At 36.7% G+C, this 18,841-nt stretch overlaps 1 protein-coding gene across 4 annotated transcripts in view; it reads right to left on the bottom strand.

The window, feature by feature from the left end:
• Wdr44 (WD repeat domain 44) overlaps positions 1 to 18,841 on the bottom strand; it is a 110,948-nt gene that overhangs the window by 54,516 nt on the left and 37,591 nt on the right. For 3 of the 4 annotated variants that reach the window (XM_057760083.1, XM_057760082.1, XM_057760081.1), the window contains 2 exons: positions 10,490 to 10,523; positions 45 to 119 (listed from right to left, as the gene is read on the bottom strand). In XM_057760083.1, the coding sequence (XP_057616066.1) occupies positions 45 to 119; positions 10,490 to 10,523 (109 nt within the window). The remainder of the gene's footprint in view (positions 1 to 44; positions 120 to 10,489; positions 10,524 to 18,841) is intronic. The other variant, XM_057760084.1, reaches the window with a different exon arrangement.

An 18,841-nucleotide genomic window follows, 5' to 3' on the forward strand; every position in this document is an offset into this window, starting at 1 on the left:
TTGATATCCTCTATAAGCTAAATTTGATATTATATCTTTCCAACCTTTTTAGATACATCTTGTCTCAGCTCTTGTACAGGGGACTCATTTCCAGCTTTTTGTGCTGTGTTCTCTGTTTCCTGTTTACACAAGGAAAGAAACAGACCAAATGATGACTTTTATTTAAAAGTCTCCTCAAAAAGGATGCAAGGGGAGAAATAAAGCATTCTTAAATCAAAGAAGACATGAGATTGTGTTTAAAACTAAAGTACAAATAATACTAAACAAAGAAAAGAAACATAAAAAATACCAACAGATAGTATGCCATCTATGACACTAGATTTGCAAAAAAAAAGTAGTAAATTTGTAATTTTTTTAAATGAAAAATCGAGCCTAAGTTTTCAGAAAGATTTATTTCTATTTTATATGTATGGATATTCTGCCTGAGTGTGTGCATACACAATATGGATGCCTGTAGAGGCCAGAAGCCACTGGGTCCCACGGAACTAGAGTTGCAGAGAGTTATGAGCTGCCACAGGGGTGCTGGGATCTAAATATGGGTCTTCTGAAAGAACAGCAGGTTACTCCAGACCCCTCAGCTTATCTTTTTAACACTAAAAGCTAATAGAGGGCTGGTGAGATGGATCAGAGGGCAAAAGAGCTTGACACAAGCCTGACAACCTGAGTTCAATCCCTGGAACACCCAGCCTGGAAGGGGAGAACCAACTCCTGTAAGTTGCCCTCTGATCTCCAGAGTTGAGATTAACATGCATGTGCCACCAGTAATAATAATAATAATTTTAAATTTAAAACATTTAATAGATGATAAGAAGTCCAGAATATCTTTGTGGCTAGAAAACATTAGGATCAAAAATATTTTCCTGGCTGGAGAGGTGGCTCAGAGGTTAAGAGCACTGACTGTTCTTCCAGAGGTCCTGAGTTCAATTCCCAGCAATCATATGGTGGCTCACAACCCTCTGTATGAGATCTGGTGCCCTACATTGGCCTATAGGATATATGTAGGCAGAATACTGTATACATAATAAATAAATCTTATTTTTTTAAAAATATTTTCCTGGGGCTAAAGAGCTGGCTCAGTGATTATGTACATTGAGCTGCTCTTCCAGAGGATACAGGTTCAATTCCTAGAAACCAAATGGTGACTCACAACACAAGAGTCTGTGACTTCGGTTCCTCCAGGATAATCTAATACCTTCTTCTGGCCACTGCTGGCACTAGGCAAGCAAAGGGTACACAGCTATGCATGCAGGCAAAACACTTATACACACTAAGTAAATAGCTGTTAAAAATACTTTCCAAAAGTATTACTATATAAATATATAAAAATAAAAATCTTATGACACAGAAAAGCATATTTTGAGAATATTTTTAAATTCTATATGCTTTAGATAAAAAGAAGCAAGATTAAACCAGAAGTTAAATGAAGGTTTCCAAAACACTAAAAGATGAATAAAATTGCCGGGCGGTGGTGGCGCACACCTTTAATCCCAGCACTCGGGAGGCAGAGGCAGGCGGATCTCTGTGAGTTCGAGGCCAGCCTGGTCTACAAGAGCTAATTCCAGGACAGGCTCCAAAGCCACAGAGAAACCCTGTCTCGAAAAAGCAGAAAAAAAAGATAAATAAATTTAAACCCACCAAAAATATATATATATGTGTGTGTATGTGTATGTATACATTTATATGCACATATATACAAACATATGGGAAGTTAGAAAGGTAGACATAGACATTGTATTGCTACTAGAGTAAAATAATCATTTCATATATTTATAAATCTTGCTTTTTATATTTATAAAAGGATAGTAATTTAAAAGCAACTTCTGATATAATGAAATATCAATTCATAATTCTTTGTCACAGCGCTTGTTAGAGGAAGGCAGCTATAACTTTCAAAGACAAGTGATATAAGGCATATAGGATATATATATATATGTATTAAGATAGCACTTATAAAATTATCAGAATTATTTACATGAATACTAATTCTAAGATGAAGCTTTGCCAAAGATTACTACTGTTTAGTATAATTGAGTAAAATATTCTACTGAAATTTTTTATAGCCTTGAAACATTTTCAATCTCAAGTTTGTTTCTTTGGATTCCTCAATATTTGGGGGAATACTATTAATTTTATTATAGAATCTGATCAAGGATCATTCCTGTATGGAATCTTAGGTATCAGGTAACATCTAAACTCTCTCACAGCCCATGAGGGCTTAACATGATGTGGCCCTCTTCCTACACACTTGATAGCTCATGTACATCTCATCACCACCCTCAATACCTAGGTTCAGTAAACCCTTGCTATTAGGGTTCAAGTGACATTTTTGTCATGGAAGGCTTGCCTGACCATCATTTAAAAAGTATTTATTTGGTTTTATGTGTATATGTGTGTCTATTAGTGGAGAGATACAGGAGCTTGGAGCAGGAGGATTAAACAGGGAAGGAGAGATGAGAGCAGTAAGGAGAGAATGTGGGGAGGGACAACTAACACTAAAGGCCACATGAAAACAGTGCCCCAACTAGATATCTTTCATCACCAAGTGAAAACAATGCCAGGAACGGGCTATATCTAGTTGAATCATTGGCCAAAGGGGCTCCTAAACATTGGCTATTGCCAAGGCTATTGGTTGCTCTCCACAAACTGATGGCAAGGTCCTATTGCTGAAGACAATTCTTACACATCTTACTGAACATGGAAAATTTGAGCTGGTGCCTAATTAGAGCCTTCCCCTACTGACTAGTGTTTATGGTACTCTGCACACTACCAGGAAAAAGGTAACCATCTACAAACCCCGCGATCTACAATGATGACCTGCTTGCAAGATATACTGGATAGTAGTGGTGCAAACATGGGAGAAAGCAACAACTCTCTGATTGGATTTAAGGCCTACTCCACAAGATGGAAACCATGCCTAACATTGCTCAGGTGGCTGTGAATGGGTCTAGAGGAAAACAAAATACTATTGGATTGCTAAAGGAACATAGCAATAAAATGATGCCTAATGCAATTTTGTTATACCCACAAATAGTGCTTCCCTCAGCAATCATTAGAGAAGCTTCCTCTTGCAGTAGATGGTAACTAACAGACAGACCAACAACTAGACAATGTGGAGAGAGTGAGAGATTTTGGAGCACTCAGTCTTAAATGGGATGTTTTCATCAAGCCCTTCTCCTCAGGGCTCAGGAAGGCTATGCAGAAGAGGAGGCAGAAAGATTTTAAGAGTCAGAGGGGATGGAGGACACCAAGGAAATAGTGTCTTCAAGACACAACAGTACTGATGGAGGGAGGGGAGCAGAAAAAAATGTAGAGCTCAATAAATATCAATAAAAATATATAAAAAAGACCCCATCCAAAGCCCAAGAAGCTATATTGCATTAACAACCACTCACACAAAAAAATTAGTTCTCTACCAAATGGGAGTCTCAATGGGGATATTTAGTACACATAAAGGCAGATTCTATGCTCAGCAGTCAATGGCCAACACAAACTGAACTCAGTGGTATTTTGTAGACTTTTTGACTCATATTGCTTTGTTTGGACATTTTTGTTTTGCTTGTATAATATGGTTTTCTAATTTTGTGCTTTTATGGATTTTGGTTGTGTGTGTATATGTTTGTACTTTGTTTTTTATGGTTTGTTTTTTGTTTTCTAAAGAGAGAAAAAAAGTGCATAGAGTTAGGGAGGTAGGGGAAGTGGGGAGAATCTGGGAGGAAGGGAGGATCTGGGAGGATTTGGGGGAAGGGAAGCTGTGATCAGAATATACTGTATGAAAATTTTTTCAATAAAAATAAAAATTAACTTAAAAATGAAAACATGTTTATTTATTTAATTTTATGTACGTGTGTGTGTGTGTGTGTGTGTGTGTGTGTGTGAGTGCATTTATGTGCACTGCATGACCACAGTGCCCATCAAGAGCAGAAGGTTTTCGATCCTCTGGAATAGAAATTGTAAATGGTTGCAAACCACCATCTGGGTACTGGGAACCACACCTGGGTTCTCTGTAAGAGCAGTAAGCACTCCTACCCGCCAATCAATCTCTCTAGACCTTTTTACTGACCATCTTAAAGCAACTTTTCAGAATCTGAAATGAACTTTGTTATTTGCTTAGTTTTTTTTCTTCCTGTCCCATTATAGTATAACAACTGTCTATAGTTAGGGTTGCTGTTGCTGTGAAGAGACACTATGACCATGGCAACTCTTATAAAGGAAAGTGCTGTGAGACAATGGTCTGTACCTTGTCACTTATATTTTAAATAAATGCTGATTGGCCAGTAGCCAGGTAGGGAGTGTAGGCAGGAGGACCAGGCAGGAAGTAGAGGCAGGGCAATGAGAATTCTAGGAAGAGGAAAGTTCTTTCTGCAGTCGTGACCCAGCCTCAGAGGAAGCAAGATGTGACCGCCTTGCTAAAAATGGTATGGAGCCACATGGCTAACACAGATAAGAATTATGGGCTAATATAAGGTACAAGAGTTAATAAGAAGCCTGAGCTAATGGGCCAATCAGTTTATAACTAATGTAGAGCCCCGTATGATTTCTTGGGACTAATCAGCTGGGGGACCTGGTGAGAGAGAAACCTCTGTCAACAGGAAGGCATTTAATTATTGTGTCTTGCTTTCAGTTTCAGAGGTTCAATCCATTATCATCACGGCAGGAAGCATGACAGCATGCAGGCAGACATGGTGCTGGCTATATCTTGATCAGAAGGCAACAGGAAATCAATTGAGACACTGAGTGATATCTTGAGCATAGGAAACCCCAAAGCCCACTCCCACAGTGATATACTTCCTCCAACAAGGCCATATCTACTCCAACAAAGCCACACCTTCTATTAGTGCCACTCCCTATGAGTTTATGAGAGCCAATTACATTCAAACTACCACAACGACCACAAGAACGAGGACATTGCTTCTTGAGTCTACCATTATTTATCCAATATCTCAAATGGTGTCCAGCACTAAATAATCACTGCTAAATAGTGAAGGTTGAATAATGTATATTCTGGTTTTCCTTTAGTAAATATATAATAATATATACATCTTAAGTTTATATACTCTTTAATTGATTTCTGGATTTAAATTTTATTTGTTTTAAATGTCATTTTGTTATATGTGTTTAATTTCAGCTATATTTTTATGTTTATGTCTTTTAAGAGTATCCTTTCATCTATGGATATAATATTTTAAGCAATTTTTCCATACCATAACCAAAATACTTAATCATTTGCTGAATATATTTATAGTTTTATTATCCAATTGCTTTTTGCATTTTTGAATGAGTTCATTTAATAAAATATTTTAAATTATATAATAAATAAAAAATAAATAAATAAATTTTATTTGTTGAAATAGCACCTCACTATATAGCCCTGGTTGGTCTGGGATTCACTGTGTAGAGCAAACTCAAACTGCACTCATAGAGATTCACCTGACTGTGCCTCACAAGTGCTGAGATTAAAAGCATGTGCCAACTATGCCCAGCCTGCTTTTTTTTTTAATGAATTGCTTTTTCCTTTTATCTTTGCGATTATAACATAACATTTTCCTTCCCCTATCTTCCTCTCAAACTCTGCCATATACTTGTCCTTACAAATTCATGGCATCTTTTTCATTAGTTGTTATTATATACGTATGTGCACATAAATATGTATTCCTAAATATAACCTGCTCAGTCTATATGATGTTACTTGTATGTAGGCTTTCAGGGCTGAACATTTAGTATTGGATAACCACTTGGTGTGTTTTTCCCTGGGGAAGACTATCCCACTCTCAGTATTTCCTAGTTTTCTGTAGTTCTTTGTGTAGGTCAAAGGCCTCGTACAAAAGGAACTACTTATTAAAAACATGTATTTATTTACGTATTTTTAAGTGTATTGTTTTTCCTGCATGTATATATGTGCACTGTGTGTATGTCTGATCCTCTGCAACAGAAGGACTAATAGCTATAAATCAAATGTACATGCTGGAAATCAAACTTGAGCTCTCTTTAAGAACAAGTGTTCTTTTTTTTTTTCAAAAAAAGATTTATTTATATATTATGTATACAGCATTCTGCCTCTGTGTATGCCTGCATGCCAGAAGAGGGTACCAGAACTCATTATAGATGGCTGTGAGCCACTGTGTGGTTTCTGGGAATTGAAAATCAAAAGCCTTTTACAACATAATTTAAAGGAAAATTTCTTCATTTAAGCTATTAAAAATTACATGAAAATTTCCTAGGCCCCCAATTTGATTTGTTTTAATTAGTATTTACAAAATCCTGGTTAGCACTCTTACACTGAAAAAAACTGCTAAGCAGTGATTAGATTTCTATTTTATATAGCTTACCAAAGCTCATTTGGACTTTGCACTTGAAATGTAGCAAGCTGCTAAGTCAGAAGTTAAAAGGCGTCATATAGCACCAGCCAAAGGACCTGATCTCCAGGGAAATGAAGTCAATCAGAAAGGTTTCTTAGTAAAATCTAAATACACATAAGTCAACTATAATTTCACTGAAAGAAAATCAAAGTAGTTGACTATATATAGCCCTAGATCCTTCTGATAACACCTCTGTCAGGCTGGGAAGATAAGGCAATAGAAATAAAGTATGTGACAAGACAGCATCATCAAGTTAATGATACTTGAGACACTCTTTAGTATCTTCTTATAGGGTGGAATGTTCTTTACTCAAACACAACACTAAGTTCCTACTTTCCCAATATCATGTTGTTTCTCTAGTCTGTATGTATCAGAAACACACTTTAGTAAAAGGTATAATTCATGATTCAGTTTTTAGTCATCCATGTAGAAGTTATGCTCTACTTGTGTTGACTAATACAGTTGCTTATACTTTCCCTATTATAGGACTTGAACATTTTACGTTTAATACACATGCTCCCCACTCCCAGTTCACCCATAAAACCTATACTATTTTCCCCTCCCAAGAATATCATGTCCCCCCCCCAGTCCCCTTCCTCTATACCTAACCTTTCTGTGGCTACAGATTATAGCTTGGTTATCATTTATTTAATGGTTAATATCCACATATAAGTGAATACATATCATATCTATCTTTCTGCATCTGGGTTACCTAACTTAGGATGACTGGTCAGGAAAAGAAGAAACAGGTTGTGAGGAAGAGGAAAGATGTGGTTAAGGAAAGGAATGCAGAGAGAGACAGAATTGTGGGGCATTTGGTGGTATAGAAACCTAGTGCAGTGGAAAAGTCTTAAAAATATACGAAGGTAATAATAATGAAGACTTGAAATAATGAGGAAGACAGAGTCCCAACTAGCCATCTCTTGGGGTCCCATGAAAATCCCCAAGCAATAAAGGCTACTGCTAAGACAACAGGCTGCTCCTCTCAAACAGACAGCAAGGACTCTTTGTTGAAAACAACATCCACGCAACTCACTAAATATGATGAAGTCAATCTGGTGCCTACACAGAACTCTTACCCCTACGTTCTAATGTCTTTGGTATGGGAAGGTACTCTTCAGGCTACCAAAGGAGAAACATAAAATCCAACCCATCCATAAAACCTTTGATCTATAATGCTGTCCTGCCTACCAAATAAGCTAGGGCAATGGTGGCATAAAGCTTGTCGGAGTAGCCAAGCAATATCTGATTGGACTTAAGACCCACTCTAGGAGATAGAAATCATACTTGACACTGCTTTGGGTGACTAAGAACCAGAGATTAGATAGCCCAGAGACCTAGAGTAAAATCAAACACTAACTACTGGTTTAAAAAAGAAAAAGTAGTAATAAAATGACTCCTAATTGTATACTGCCATACCCATAGATCAGTGCCTTATTCGCTCAACATCAGAGAATCTCCCTCTTGCAGCAGATGGGAATAAACACAGAGCCATACAATACCCTCAGTCATACATTATGCAAAGAGCCAGGACTTAGAACACACAGCTCTGAATGGGATGTCTCAATCACATCCCTCTACTCAGGACTCAGAGAACCCTGAAGAAGAGGAGGCAGAAAGAGTGTAAGAGCCAGAGGGGATGGAAGACACCAGGAGAACAGGTCCTCTAAATCAACTGAGCAAAGCTCATATGAACTCAGAGACTGAAGCAGCAAGGACAGTGCCTATACCAGGTCCTTTGCACATATATTATAGCTTTCACTTTAGTATTTTTATGGGACCCTGAGTGTGTGAATGAGTGGGTCTCTGATTCTTGTGCCTTCTTTTGGGGTTCTTTTCCTTTCCTTGGTTTTGCTCTGTCAAAATGAAAAAGTTACAGAGATGGAAAACAAATTTGGAGATGATGTGGGGCATTTGCAGCATGTTAACTATAAAGCGGTAGCACAAGAACTGTGTTGATGACACAGTTCTGCATCTTGGTTGAGGTGGTTACACAGACACACACAGAAAATACTGACATTCACACTGAACCAATGTCAACTAAAACCAAAACTCTTGGTTTTGATACTGTTCTATAATTAAGTTATAACCATCAGGGAAACTGGCCGAAGGATACGCAGAACATCTTCATACTATATTTGTAGCTTCCTGGGACTCCATACTTATTTTGAAATTAAGAAGGTAAAAAGGGAACACTATCCATTCTCATATTTATTTACTAAATACGTACATTTGCTATCTAATTTTAGTCAAGTAAGGACAGTCTTTAAGTACTGGTGTAAAGTAGATTCTCTAAACCTATTTGTTATAACCTATAAATTCCTTAGAGCTAAGTAGCCTTTAAAGCCTGTAAGTATAAAAAGCATTCGCTTCTAGAAATAAAGACTAGGAGGTAGGGGCTGAGGAATAGGAGGAAAGGCTCTTTTCATTATGTTTCTTTTGCTCTATAGATATTTAACCCATTTCTATGTGTTACTTTTAAAACACGTTTTATGGAAATATTAAGTAGAAAGTTATAAAATACAAGGAAGAATTATGATAGAACCTTTCTTAAGCATCCAGTTAAAGAAAAAGGAAAGAGTTTTAAACTCTCTTATACATTATTCTCATTTTCCTTTATAATCTCTCCTCCTGAGAAATGATAGCCTAAATTTTGTTTATCATTACTCTGCTTTCTTCCCAGTTTAATGTTTAGATCTCCCTTTTCCTTTTGTTTTGTTTGTTTGCTTGATGGAGACAGGGTCTCATGTAGAACAAGATGACCTCAAATCCACTATGTAAACAAAAATGATTTTGAATTTTTTATTCTTCTGCCTCCATATCTCTAGTGCTTGGATTACAGGCATGAGCCATTGCCATAGAATAATCCTTTTGTACACTGTGACAATATATTGCTCTCATTGGTTTAATAAAGAGCCAACTGGCCAAGAACTAGTTAGGAAGAGGTCAGGCAGGAAGGCCAGACTGAAAGTACACAGGGAAGAAGGGCGGGGTCACCAGCCAGCCACAGAGGAAGCAGGAGATGAACATGCGGTGGTAAAAAAAAGGGACCACCACATGGTAGAGCATAGGTAAGAAATATGGGTTAATTTAAGATGTAAGAGTTAGTTAAGCAACAAGCCTAAGCTATTGGCTAAGAATTTATAAATAATAATAAGTCTCTGTGTGGTTATTTGGTAGCTGACTGGCAGGACAGAAAAGCCTGCCTACAAGCCATCATGCCCAATTTTATGGGGGTAAAGGGATTGAATCAAGAGACTTCTTTGTGATATACTTTTGAATTTAACATAATGGAATCACAGTGCATATATTTTTCTGTGTCTTGTACCACCAATCATTACTCTGGGTTTGAAATGCATTTGGGTCTTGTATATAATTAATTCATTTTTACTTCTGTAGAATGTTCCAAATAAATATAATGTATCTAATGTACATAAAAGAAGGTATGTGTATATATATGCATATATATGATATGTAGAGAATGTTCAAGATTGTACATACAAAATCAGGTAATACATACTTATTATATATGATATATTGTAAAAAATTTTCACCATATTTTTGTATTTAAAATGGTTATCTCTTAGGGGCTAGGATATAGCTCAGTGACTGAGCCTTTACCTAGAATGTGCTAGGAATCATGTTTGAACTCCAGTATGACAAAAAAAATAACAAAGTAAAAAAGGCTACCAATGACAAATTGTTATGACAGAAAATCTCTTTTCTTAGAAATAAGACCAGTATTATTTTTTTATTTATACACTATTAATACTGTCAAAATATGTGCCCATAGGAAGCATAGAAGTATTTTTGTTATTCTGTATTTTTTTTCTTTTTTTAAAATACTAGAGTCTAAACCTAAGGTCTTGTATATACTAGGTAAGTACTTTACGCACTTAGATCTATATAGTGTTCTTTCATTTTTAAAATTATAAATAAAATAAAAATAATGAATATTTTAAAAATTATATGTAACTGTGCTTACAGCACAATATTTACATAAGTTTTCATAGATTATATAAATAATTGATAAATCAGAGTATAACAACAATGTTCTTGAACAAAAAATAACTTTAAAAAAACAGTAGCAAGGAGGTGACAAATACCAAAATCTCTGAGAAAATACAACTAACCTTGACTGATGAAAGTCCAACTTTTTCTGGAGACCTGTTCAGAAACAAGAGATGGTGTTAGATTGAAGAAACAAGAAAGACTTCTACATATAAAAAAGACAAACGTGCATTAAAAAAAATAGGTATATATTTTGTTACTGGAAAATCTTATTTTTGTATAACAAAATATGGAAAACAAAAGAGCAGGGAAGAAAGTTAAATCAGATATTAATAAGCTTACCACCATCTGTCTTCATAATACATATACTATAGGGAGCTTTGTACATAAGAAACTGTACAACTCCACAAGAAAATTCCTCAAAATGATTTTTCTAATTGTGGGTCGAAAGTATAAAAATTTCAAATTTTTCGGAAGCTTTCAGACTGCTATCCAGAATAATCACACCAATTTATGCTCTCACTACTTTAAGAATGTCAGTTTAATACCATCACCGAAAATGAGTGCCATTTACAGTACTTGCCAATTTGATGAACAAATGTACATATCTGTCTTATGTTACACTTCTTTGATTGCTAACATGATTGAAAATTTTCATATGCATTATACATACTGATTTTGGAAAGAGAAATCATTTTTGTTTTTGACTTCAATTTTTCTACTGGAGCAAATCTCTACTCATACCTGAGGTAAAGTCAAATAATACAAGTCTAAAAAAATAAAAACATGTAGTGATAAAAAAACATGTAGAGATAAAATAACTCCTAATGATATTCTGCCATTCTCATAGATCAATGCCTTGTTCAGTTACCATCAGAGAAGCTTCCTACTGCAACAGATGGGAACAAATACAGACACTCACAGTCAGACCTTACACAGAGAGTGAGAGACGTTGGAACACTCAGCCCTAAATTGGTTGTCTCCATCAAATCCCTGCACTCAGGGCTCAAGGAACCTCACGAAAAAGGAGGTAGAAAGATCAGAGAAGTAAAGCAGGCAGCCACTAGAGCTCTTACCTCTATAAAATCTTCAGACTAAAGGGGGATGAGCATCTCCTCCTGCCTTATATTCCTCTCTCCACCCAGCCATATCACTTCCTGTCTCTACCTGCCTAGTGCTGGGATTAAAAGAGTCAACCAAGTGCTGGGATCAAAGGTGTGAGCTAGCTGGGAGGTGGTGGCGCACGCCTTTAATCCCAGCACTTGGGAGGCAGAGGCAGGTGGATCTCTGTGAGTTCGAGGCCAGCCTGGTCTACAAGAGCTAGTTCCAGGACAGGCTCCAAAACCACAGAGAAACCCTGTCTCGAAAAATCCAAAAAAAAAAAAAAAAAAAAAAAAGGTGTGAGCTCTCTCTCTCTCTGAATCAAAGGTATGAGCTCTGTTTTTCTCTCTCTCTCGTAAATTTCTCTTGTAGAAATTTCTCTTGTAGTTCTGGCCTCGAACTCACAAAGATCCACCTGACTCTGCCTCCCTAGTGCTGGGATTAAAGTCATGCCACCACTGCTTTTAGTGGTTAAATCTCCTGTAACTCAGTGTGGCCTAGAACTCCTGATCTCCCCGCTTCTACTTCACAAGTGATGGGATTAAAGGCATAAGCCACCACTGCCTGGTCTCTATGATTAACTAGTACTTAGTTCCACCATCTGATCTTCAGGCAAGCTATATTTGCTAGAGTACAAACAAAATATCACCACAAAGAAAGGAGGGGTAGAACATGGAGGAATAGAGGGGAAAGCCATAATCAGGATATATTATGTAAGAAAAGAATCTATTTTCAATAAAAGAAAAAAATAACAATAAATTAATAAAAATAGTCTACCCTTAAACATAGAGTACTCTAGATATAATAATTTCAAAATTTAAAATATAATAATTCCAAAATATAAGATATAATTTCAAAATATAAGATATAGTAATTTCAAAAGTAATTTCTTACCAATTATTTTACTGAATCTTTCCTCACCTTTTTCTTTTTTTTAAGTAAGAACATTGGCTTCAAAGCATAATCAAGAGAACACATTTATGGCCAGTTATTATACCTCAGGGCTACACAGCAACAGTAAACAGTTAATATGCCATTCCTGAGGATTATGAAAAATAAAATGCAATTATCACAGATGATATAACTTTGGGCTGAATGGCAGCTTCAAACCAAAACCATTTAATCACAGTGTTTTTGCAGAGACAGAAAAACATTTTAAGAGACTGGGTGACTTTTCCTCAAAGTCATATTTGTAATAAGAGCCAAACTACCATATTCTCTATATGCCATATTTAGTATGATGTTGTTATAAGAATCTTCAAGATCTACTTAAAATTTTGTGGGAAACAAAATTACTTTCAAAGAACACTCAATCCCTTCACTGAACAAACATTTCTGGAATACCACTATGTCCTAGGACTAGAGATTAGAAGATGAAATAGACAACTGTAGTTGGTTTTTCTAAGGTTAATAAAAAAAAAAACCACAAAATTAACTGTCATAAGCAGTGCCCATTTAACCATCAGTAGTTTTGGTCAATATAAATTTGGGTTAACAAAGGACAATTTCCAGAAATAAAAACAGGTTTTGTTTTGTTAAGACAGAGACTTGATACACAGTCTAAACTCAAGATTTTCCTGCCTCAGTCTCCTGAGTACTGGGATTACTGGGATTATATGCTTGGCATGTTGACATTTGGTTCTCTAGTCAAATCTACATTGCTGTGTAATAAAATCCTACATATGGAAAGCTTGTTAGAACTAAGGTTATTCTAATTTCAAAGAAAGAAAGAAATATCAATTCTATATAAATGGATGTTTAAAACAAACAAGTAAATCCAAACAAAAATAAAGACCTTAAAAAGCTCAAATTTCCATAAACCTCAAATTCTGAAGGACAATGTGAGGAGGTGCAGACTTGCAATAGAGGTCTAAAAGCAAGAGCTAAGTTCTCTAAAAACAAAACAAAACAGAAACAAATATACTAAAACCCATAGGAAGTAGAGAAAGGAGGAAATTTTGTTCATCTCAGGATCCTTACACCTGCAGAAATTTGGCCAGGTCCACTGCCTTCATCCCCTAGAAAGGAAGATATTGTTAGCTCTTGTATGCAATAGGTTCCTGACTGTTGATTTGATGTCTAAGTTATTGGCCAGTTGTTGACATTAATGGAGATATTCCAGATTATGCTGAGTAACTACTTTCTTTTGAAAGACAAGGGGCATAGTATAACAGTCTTTTAAGCAGGCTAACGTTGCTTGAACACTGTTTAATGATATCCCATGTGTTGATCAAACCACTTAATGATCAGTTTCTTAAAGGTGCTGTTTGGTCCTGTGCAGAAGGGGGTAAAAATATCTTCCTTGGACTGATATGAGGATTCAGTCATGAAGACATACACAGTGCATGATAGTTTCTTTAGCAACTTTGAATTGCTTCACATTTTTCCATGGTACTTTGGCAGCTCTCAGTAGTGAGGAGCCAAAAACTAATTTCTGGGCACAAAAGTGGTACTCTACAGCCTCTAAAGCACTGGCTCATTTAAAAAGAGTAAAAAAGTCAGAGTATACTGAGCTGGGGATTCAAATGAAATCTTATCAATGGGTGATACTATTAAACGAAAAACCTGGTAACCAAAAACACTCACATTTGAAGGATATTTTAAGTATAAAGTCGTTAAGAGTTTAGTGTGTAGCAAAATATTTCAAACTACCATGGTTTCTTCTAATGTTTTAAGCTTAAAACTGTTTTTTTTAAATCAGGGTAGTATGTATGGTTAGAATTCTTTTGTTATGCATTTCTGATCTATTTATAGAACTTCAGTGCCTAGTAAAAAGTAAAAAAAAATACATTTAACTTGTAAATGACCTTTGTCATGTGCCAAGATGAGGAAAAAACAATTTATTCCAACATAAAAAGCAGCAAACGGGACTGCAGAGATTGCTAAATGGTTAAGAGTGACTGCTGCTCTTGTAGAAGGCCGTTTAGGTCTCGGCACCCAGGGGCCGCAGCTACCTGTAACTCAAGCTCCATGGAACCCGATATACTTTTCTGGCTGCTGTCACTCACACACATATGACATACACTGACACAAACATAAATAATAAACAAACAACAAACAAATAAATAAATAATAGTAATCATTATGGTATATATACACTCTAAGTTTTTCTAATAGGGGCTATATAAATAATAAAACAATGGCCATCATTTATCACATATGTGCCAAAACAATACTAACATACTTAACTTTTTGAGTCCTCAAAATTCTCCTACTAATTATATTATTTTCTCAGAACAAAAGTCTAACTTGGCTCAGACTCTCCTACTAATTATATTATTTTCTCAGAACAAAAGTCTAACTTGGCTCAGACTCAATCATTGAAATTCTATCTTTAAAATGCAGGGGCTAGAATGTGACCTTAGGCAGCTTGATTCAAGGCTTTCAACCACTTTGCAATATTGCCTTCTTTCCAGGCAAGGTCTTAAAATACTGCAAAAGTTGAAGATTCAAAGGTTTCATTTCTCTGGAGATTTTACATATGAATCTTTATTTCATTCCCAGGCTATGGCATGTCAATTACACATTCATTGTAGCTATTAAGGGCCAGCCAGAATTCAAAGCCTTAAACAAGTTTAGTCCAACTCATGAAGCAGCATTAATTGCCTTCACTTTGCTGCTCAGGCATAGACCAGCTACTATTGTTTCCCAACCATTGTCTTTCAATGGTTTTTTAACATAAAATCTCAAAAGTACCTTGTATATATAAATACACGAGCAAGCCTTGCAATTTCGGTATCTGTCACTTAGAAATAACTCTTTAGATAAAAGATGTGTAATTCCCCCTTAATTAGCATGCTCAAATATAATACTTTAATATAATAATGCCATCTTGGAGGTGATAGAATACAGGGAACTTATTTGTTTTTATTACAAAGAGTCTAGGTGTGGAACAAGTGTGTCTTATAGCTGTGTTTCTTCCTCACCTTAAGTGGTCACTTCTTACATGTTCATTTGCTTAAAAGCTTTCTTTCTTTTTTTTTTAATATTTTTTATGGTTTATTTAACTTTATTTTATGTGCATTGGTGTCAGATCCCTTTCAGACAGTTGTGAGCTGCCATGTGGGTGCTGGGAATTGAACCCGGGTCCCCTGGAAGAGCAATCAATGCTCTTAACCACTGAGCCATCTCTCCAGACCCGCTTAAAAGCTTTCTTGCCCTTCCAATTTTGCTTCTTATCTATGCTGAACAGAGAAGCCAGGTTCCTTAAAACTGTAATTGCAAGGTCAAAGAAGAACGGGGATTTGGGGGCACTGCCAAAGAGACATTATGATTTTATTTTGCACGTTGTGGTACTTTTTCAATTGTTCAGGGGTTTTTAAAAGGCTTATTTCTTATGTTCAGCTCTATCTGAGAACTGTCATTAGTGAAGCAGTAGCTGCCAGATAAGTGTGTTACTTAATACTCTTCAGTATCCTGAGGCTACTCAGCCCTTCTATAAATCTCAGTCTCTGATTTCAAAGTGAAGATACAATACTATTTCAGAGTGGGCATATGCCTACAAAAACAACTACTGAGGTCAGCCTTAAGGATTCAAGGGAAAAATAGAGGACTAGATGTCAAAAAAAAAGTTATTCTCTTTCTTCAACTATCAACTAACTGTAAGGTCTTAAGCAAGGATCTGTAGCGTTTCTGTGATTTTAGGGATTTTAGGAACCTTTTTTTTTAATAGTACAAAAGCCCAAACTTTATTTTTCTTATTTAGTCCCCAAAAGACATCATAATAAAAATACTGTCAATTATCAAAACTTACCTTTATAATTTCACCAGGTTAGCCTTAGTCATTTCACCATAATAGCCAGGCCAGGTTAGAAGCTCAATATCCCTGGATAGTCACGTCACGTACTCTAAACCCTAGGTCAGGGGTATAACCTGCACCCCTCCCATCCCAGCCCCAGCAGCAGGCAAGTCTCCTGTGGGCTGGCAGCTCAACCACCATCCCCACCTGCAGAGGGCCCCGGGAGGCACAACCTGCACCAACTGAAGGAAGAGGCAGCTCCATCACCATGCCTGGCTGCATCAGAGGGCCCTGGAGGCACAATCCTCACCTGTGCCTACTGGAGTACAACGTGCATTAGAAGGCACACAGCCACACCTCCAACCTGCACCAACTAGAGGAAGAGTAGCGGCGCACAACCACGGAGGCACAGCTCCTATCTGCGCAGACTGGAGGAAGAGCACTAACAGCCAGTCAGCAGGAAAGACTACCACAGCCAGGCCCTCCACCACCAAACCCAGTGGCATCAGAGACCACCCAGAGAGAGGCGCAGGCTCCACCTGCACCAATTGGAGGAAAAGAGCCCCCGAGGCACAGATAACACCTGCACCAATTGGAAGAAGAATCAATGTATGTATCTATAGTTATCCCAAACCCAGACAGGTAGATGGCAGTGCATGAACACATTCAACAACATAAAGAGCAATATGGCACCACCAGAACCTAGTGGTTCTACGCAGCAAGTCCTGAATTTCCCAAACAGACAAAACAGGGGGAAAAAAAACTAACCTTAAAAATAGCTTTATGAAGATTATAGAGGCCCTTAAAGAGGAAATGAAAATTTCCCTTAAAGAAATGGAGGGGAAAAAACACAAATTTGGAAGAAATCAATAAATCCAGGAAATAAAGCCAGAAAAGCCAAGAAAAAAAGAATCAAACAGGTGAAGGAAACAATTCAAGACATGAAAATTGAAATAGAGGCAATAAAAAAACACAAATTGAGGGAATTCTGGAAATAGAAAGTCTGGGTAAACTAATAGGAACCACAAATGCAAGCACAATCAACAGAATACAAGAGATGGAAGAGAGAATCTCAGGCACTGAAGACACAATAGAAAAGTTAGATTCATAGGTCAAAGAAAATATTAAGTCTAACAAATTCTTAAGACAAAACATTCAGGAAATCTGAGACACCATGAAAAGACCAAACCTAAGAATAATAGGGATAGAAGAAGAACTCCAGGTCAAGGCACAGAACAGAAAACTTTTCCAACCTAAAGAAGGGGATGCTTATGAAAGTACAAGAAAATTACAGAACACCAAATAGTCTGGACCAAAAAAAAAAGTCCCTCTGCAACATAATAACCAAAACACTAAATATGCAGGAAAAGAAAGAATATGAAGAGCTGCAAAAGAAAAATGCCATCTAACATATAAAGGCAGACCTATCAGAATTACACCCGACTTCTCAATGCAAACTATGAAGGCCAGAAGGTCCTGAGTAAATATTTTGCAAACACTAAGAGACCACTGATACCAGACCAGACTACTATACCCAGCAATGCTTTCAAACACCATATATGGAAAAAAAGACATTCCGTGACAAAACCAGACTTAAACAATACGTATTCACAAACCCAGCCCTAGAGAAAGTACTAGAAGGAAAATCCCAACCCAAGGAAGCTAACTGAACCCACAAAAAAAAAAAGGCAACACCAAAGCCCAAAGAAGGGAAACGTAAACACACTACTATTACCACCAACAAAACCAGAAAATAACAGAAATTAACAATCACTGGTCATTAATATCCCTTAATATTCATGGACTCAACTCACCTATAAAAAGACTCAGGCTAATAGAATGAATATGAAAACAGGACCCATCCTTCAACTTCAAAGACAGACATTACCTCAGTGTAAAATGGACCTAAGAAACAAGCTGGTGTAGCTATCCTAATATCTAACAAAATAGACTTCAAACTAAAATCAATAAAAAGAGATGGAGAAGGACATTTCACATATATCACAGGAAAAATTCATCAAGATGAAATCTCAGTTCTGAAGGATACCCACATTTGTAAAAGAAACCTTGCTAAAGCAAAGCACGCATTAAACCCCACAAACTAACAGTGGGAAACTTTAACACCCCACTTTCACCAATGGACAGGCCTGCCAGACAGAAACTTAACAGAGAAATAAGGGAACTAACAGATGTTATGATACAAATGGATTTAAGAGACATCTATAGAACATTCTACCCAAACAAAAAACTTGACTAAAAAAGATATACTTTTTTCTCAGCACCTCATGGAACTTTCTATGCTGCTTAACGGCAACATAGACCCGCTGTGTGCCTAAAAATGGAGCAAGGTATATGGTTCTCAGAGGCAGCAAACAGCTCCGCCATGCTGGACTGGGCAGAGCAAGTGGGCAGGGCCTCTTTTGCCCTAGCAACACTGCCGATTAGGTTTTTAAAAAGCGCTTAACATTTTAAGAAGCAGTCCTGGTCAGAAAAGCATTAGAGATATGCAATAAAGACAAATCCAGATAAAAAAGACCTCGAAATGGGTCACAGTGTTGGATAGTAGGCTTGGGAGAGAGAAGGAAAAGAATATAGAAAGTTATAAAAAGAAGCAAATGGTTTTTAAAAACTAAAA

Source organism: Chionomys nivalis, chromosome X, assembly GCF_950005125.1.
Source record: "Chionomys nivalis chromosome X, mChiNiv1.1, whole genome shotgun sequence".
NCBI classification, from domain to species: Eukaryota; Metazoa; Chordata; class Mammalia; order Rodentia; family Cricetidae; genus Chionomys; species Chionomys nivalis.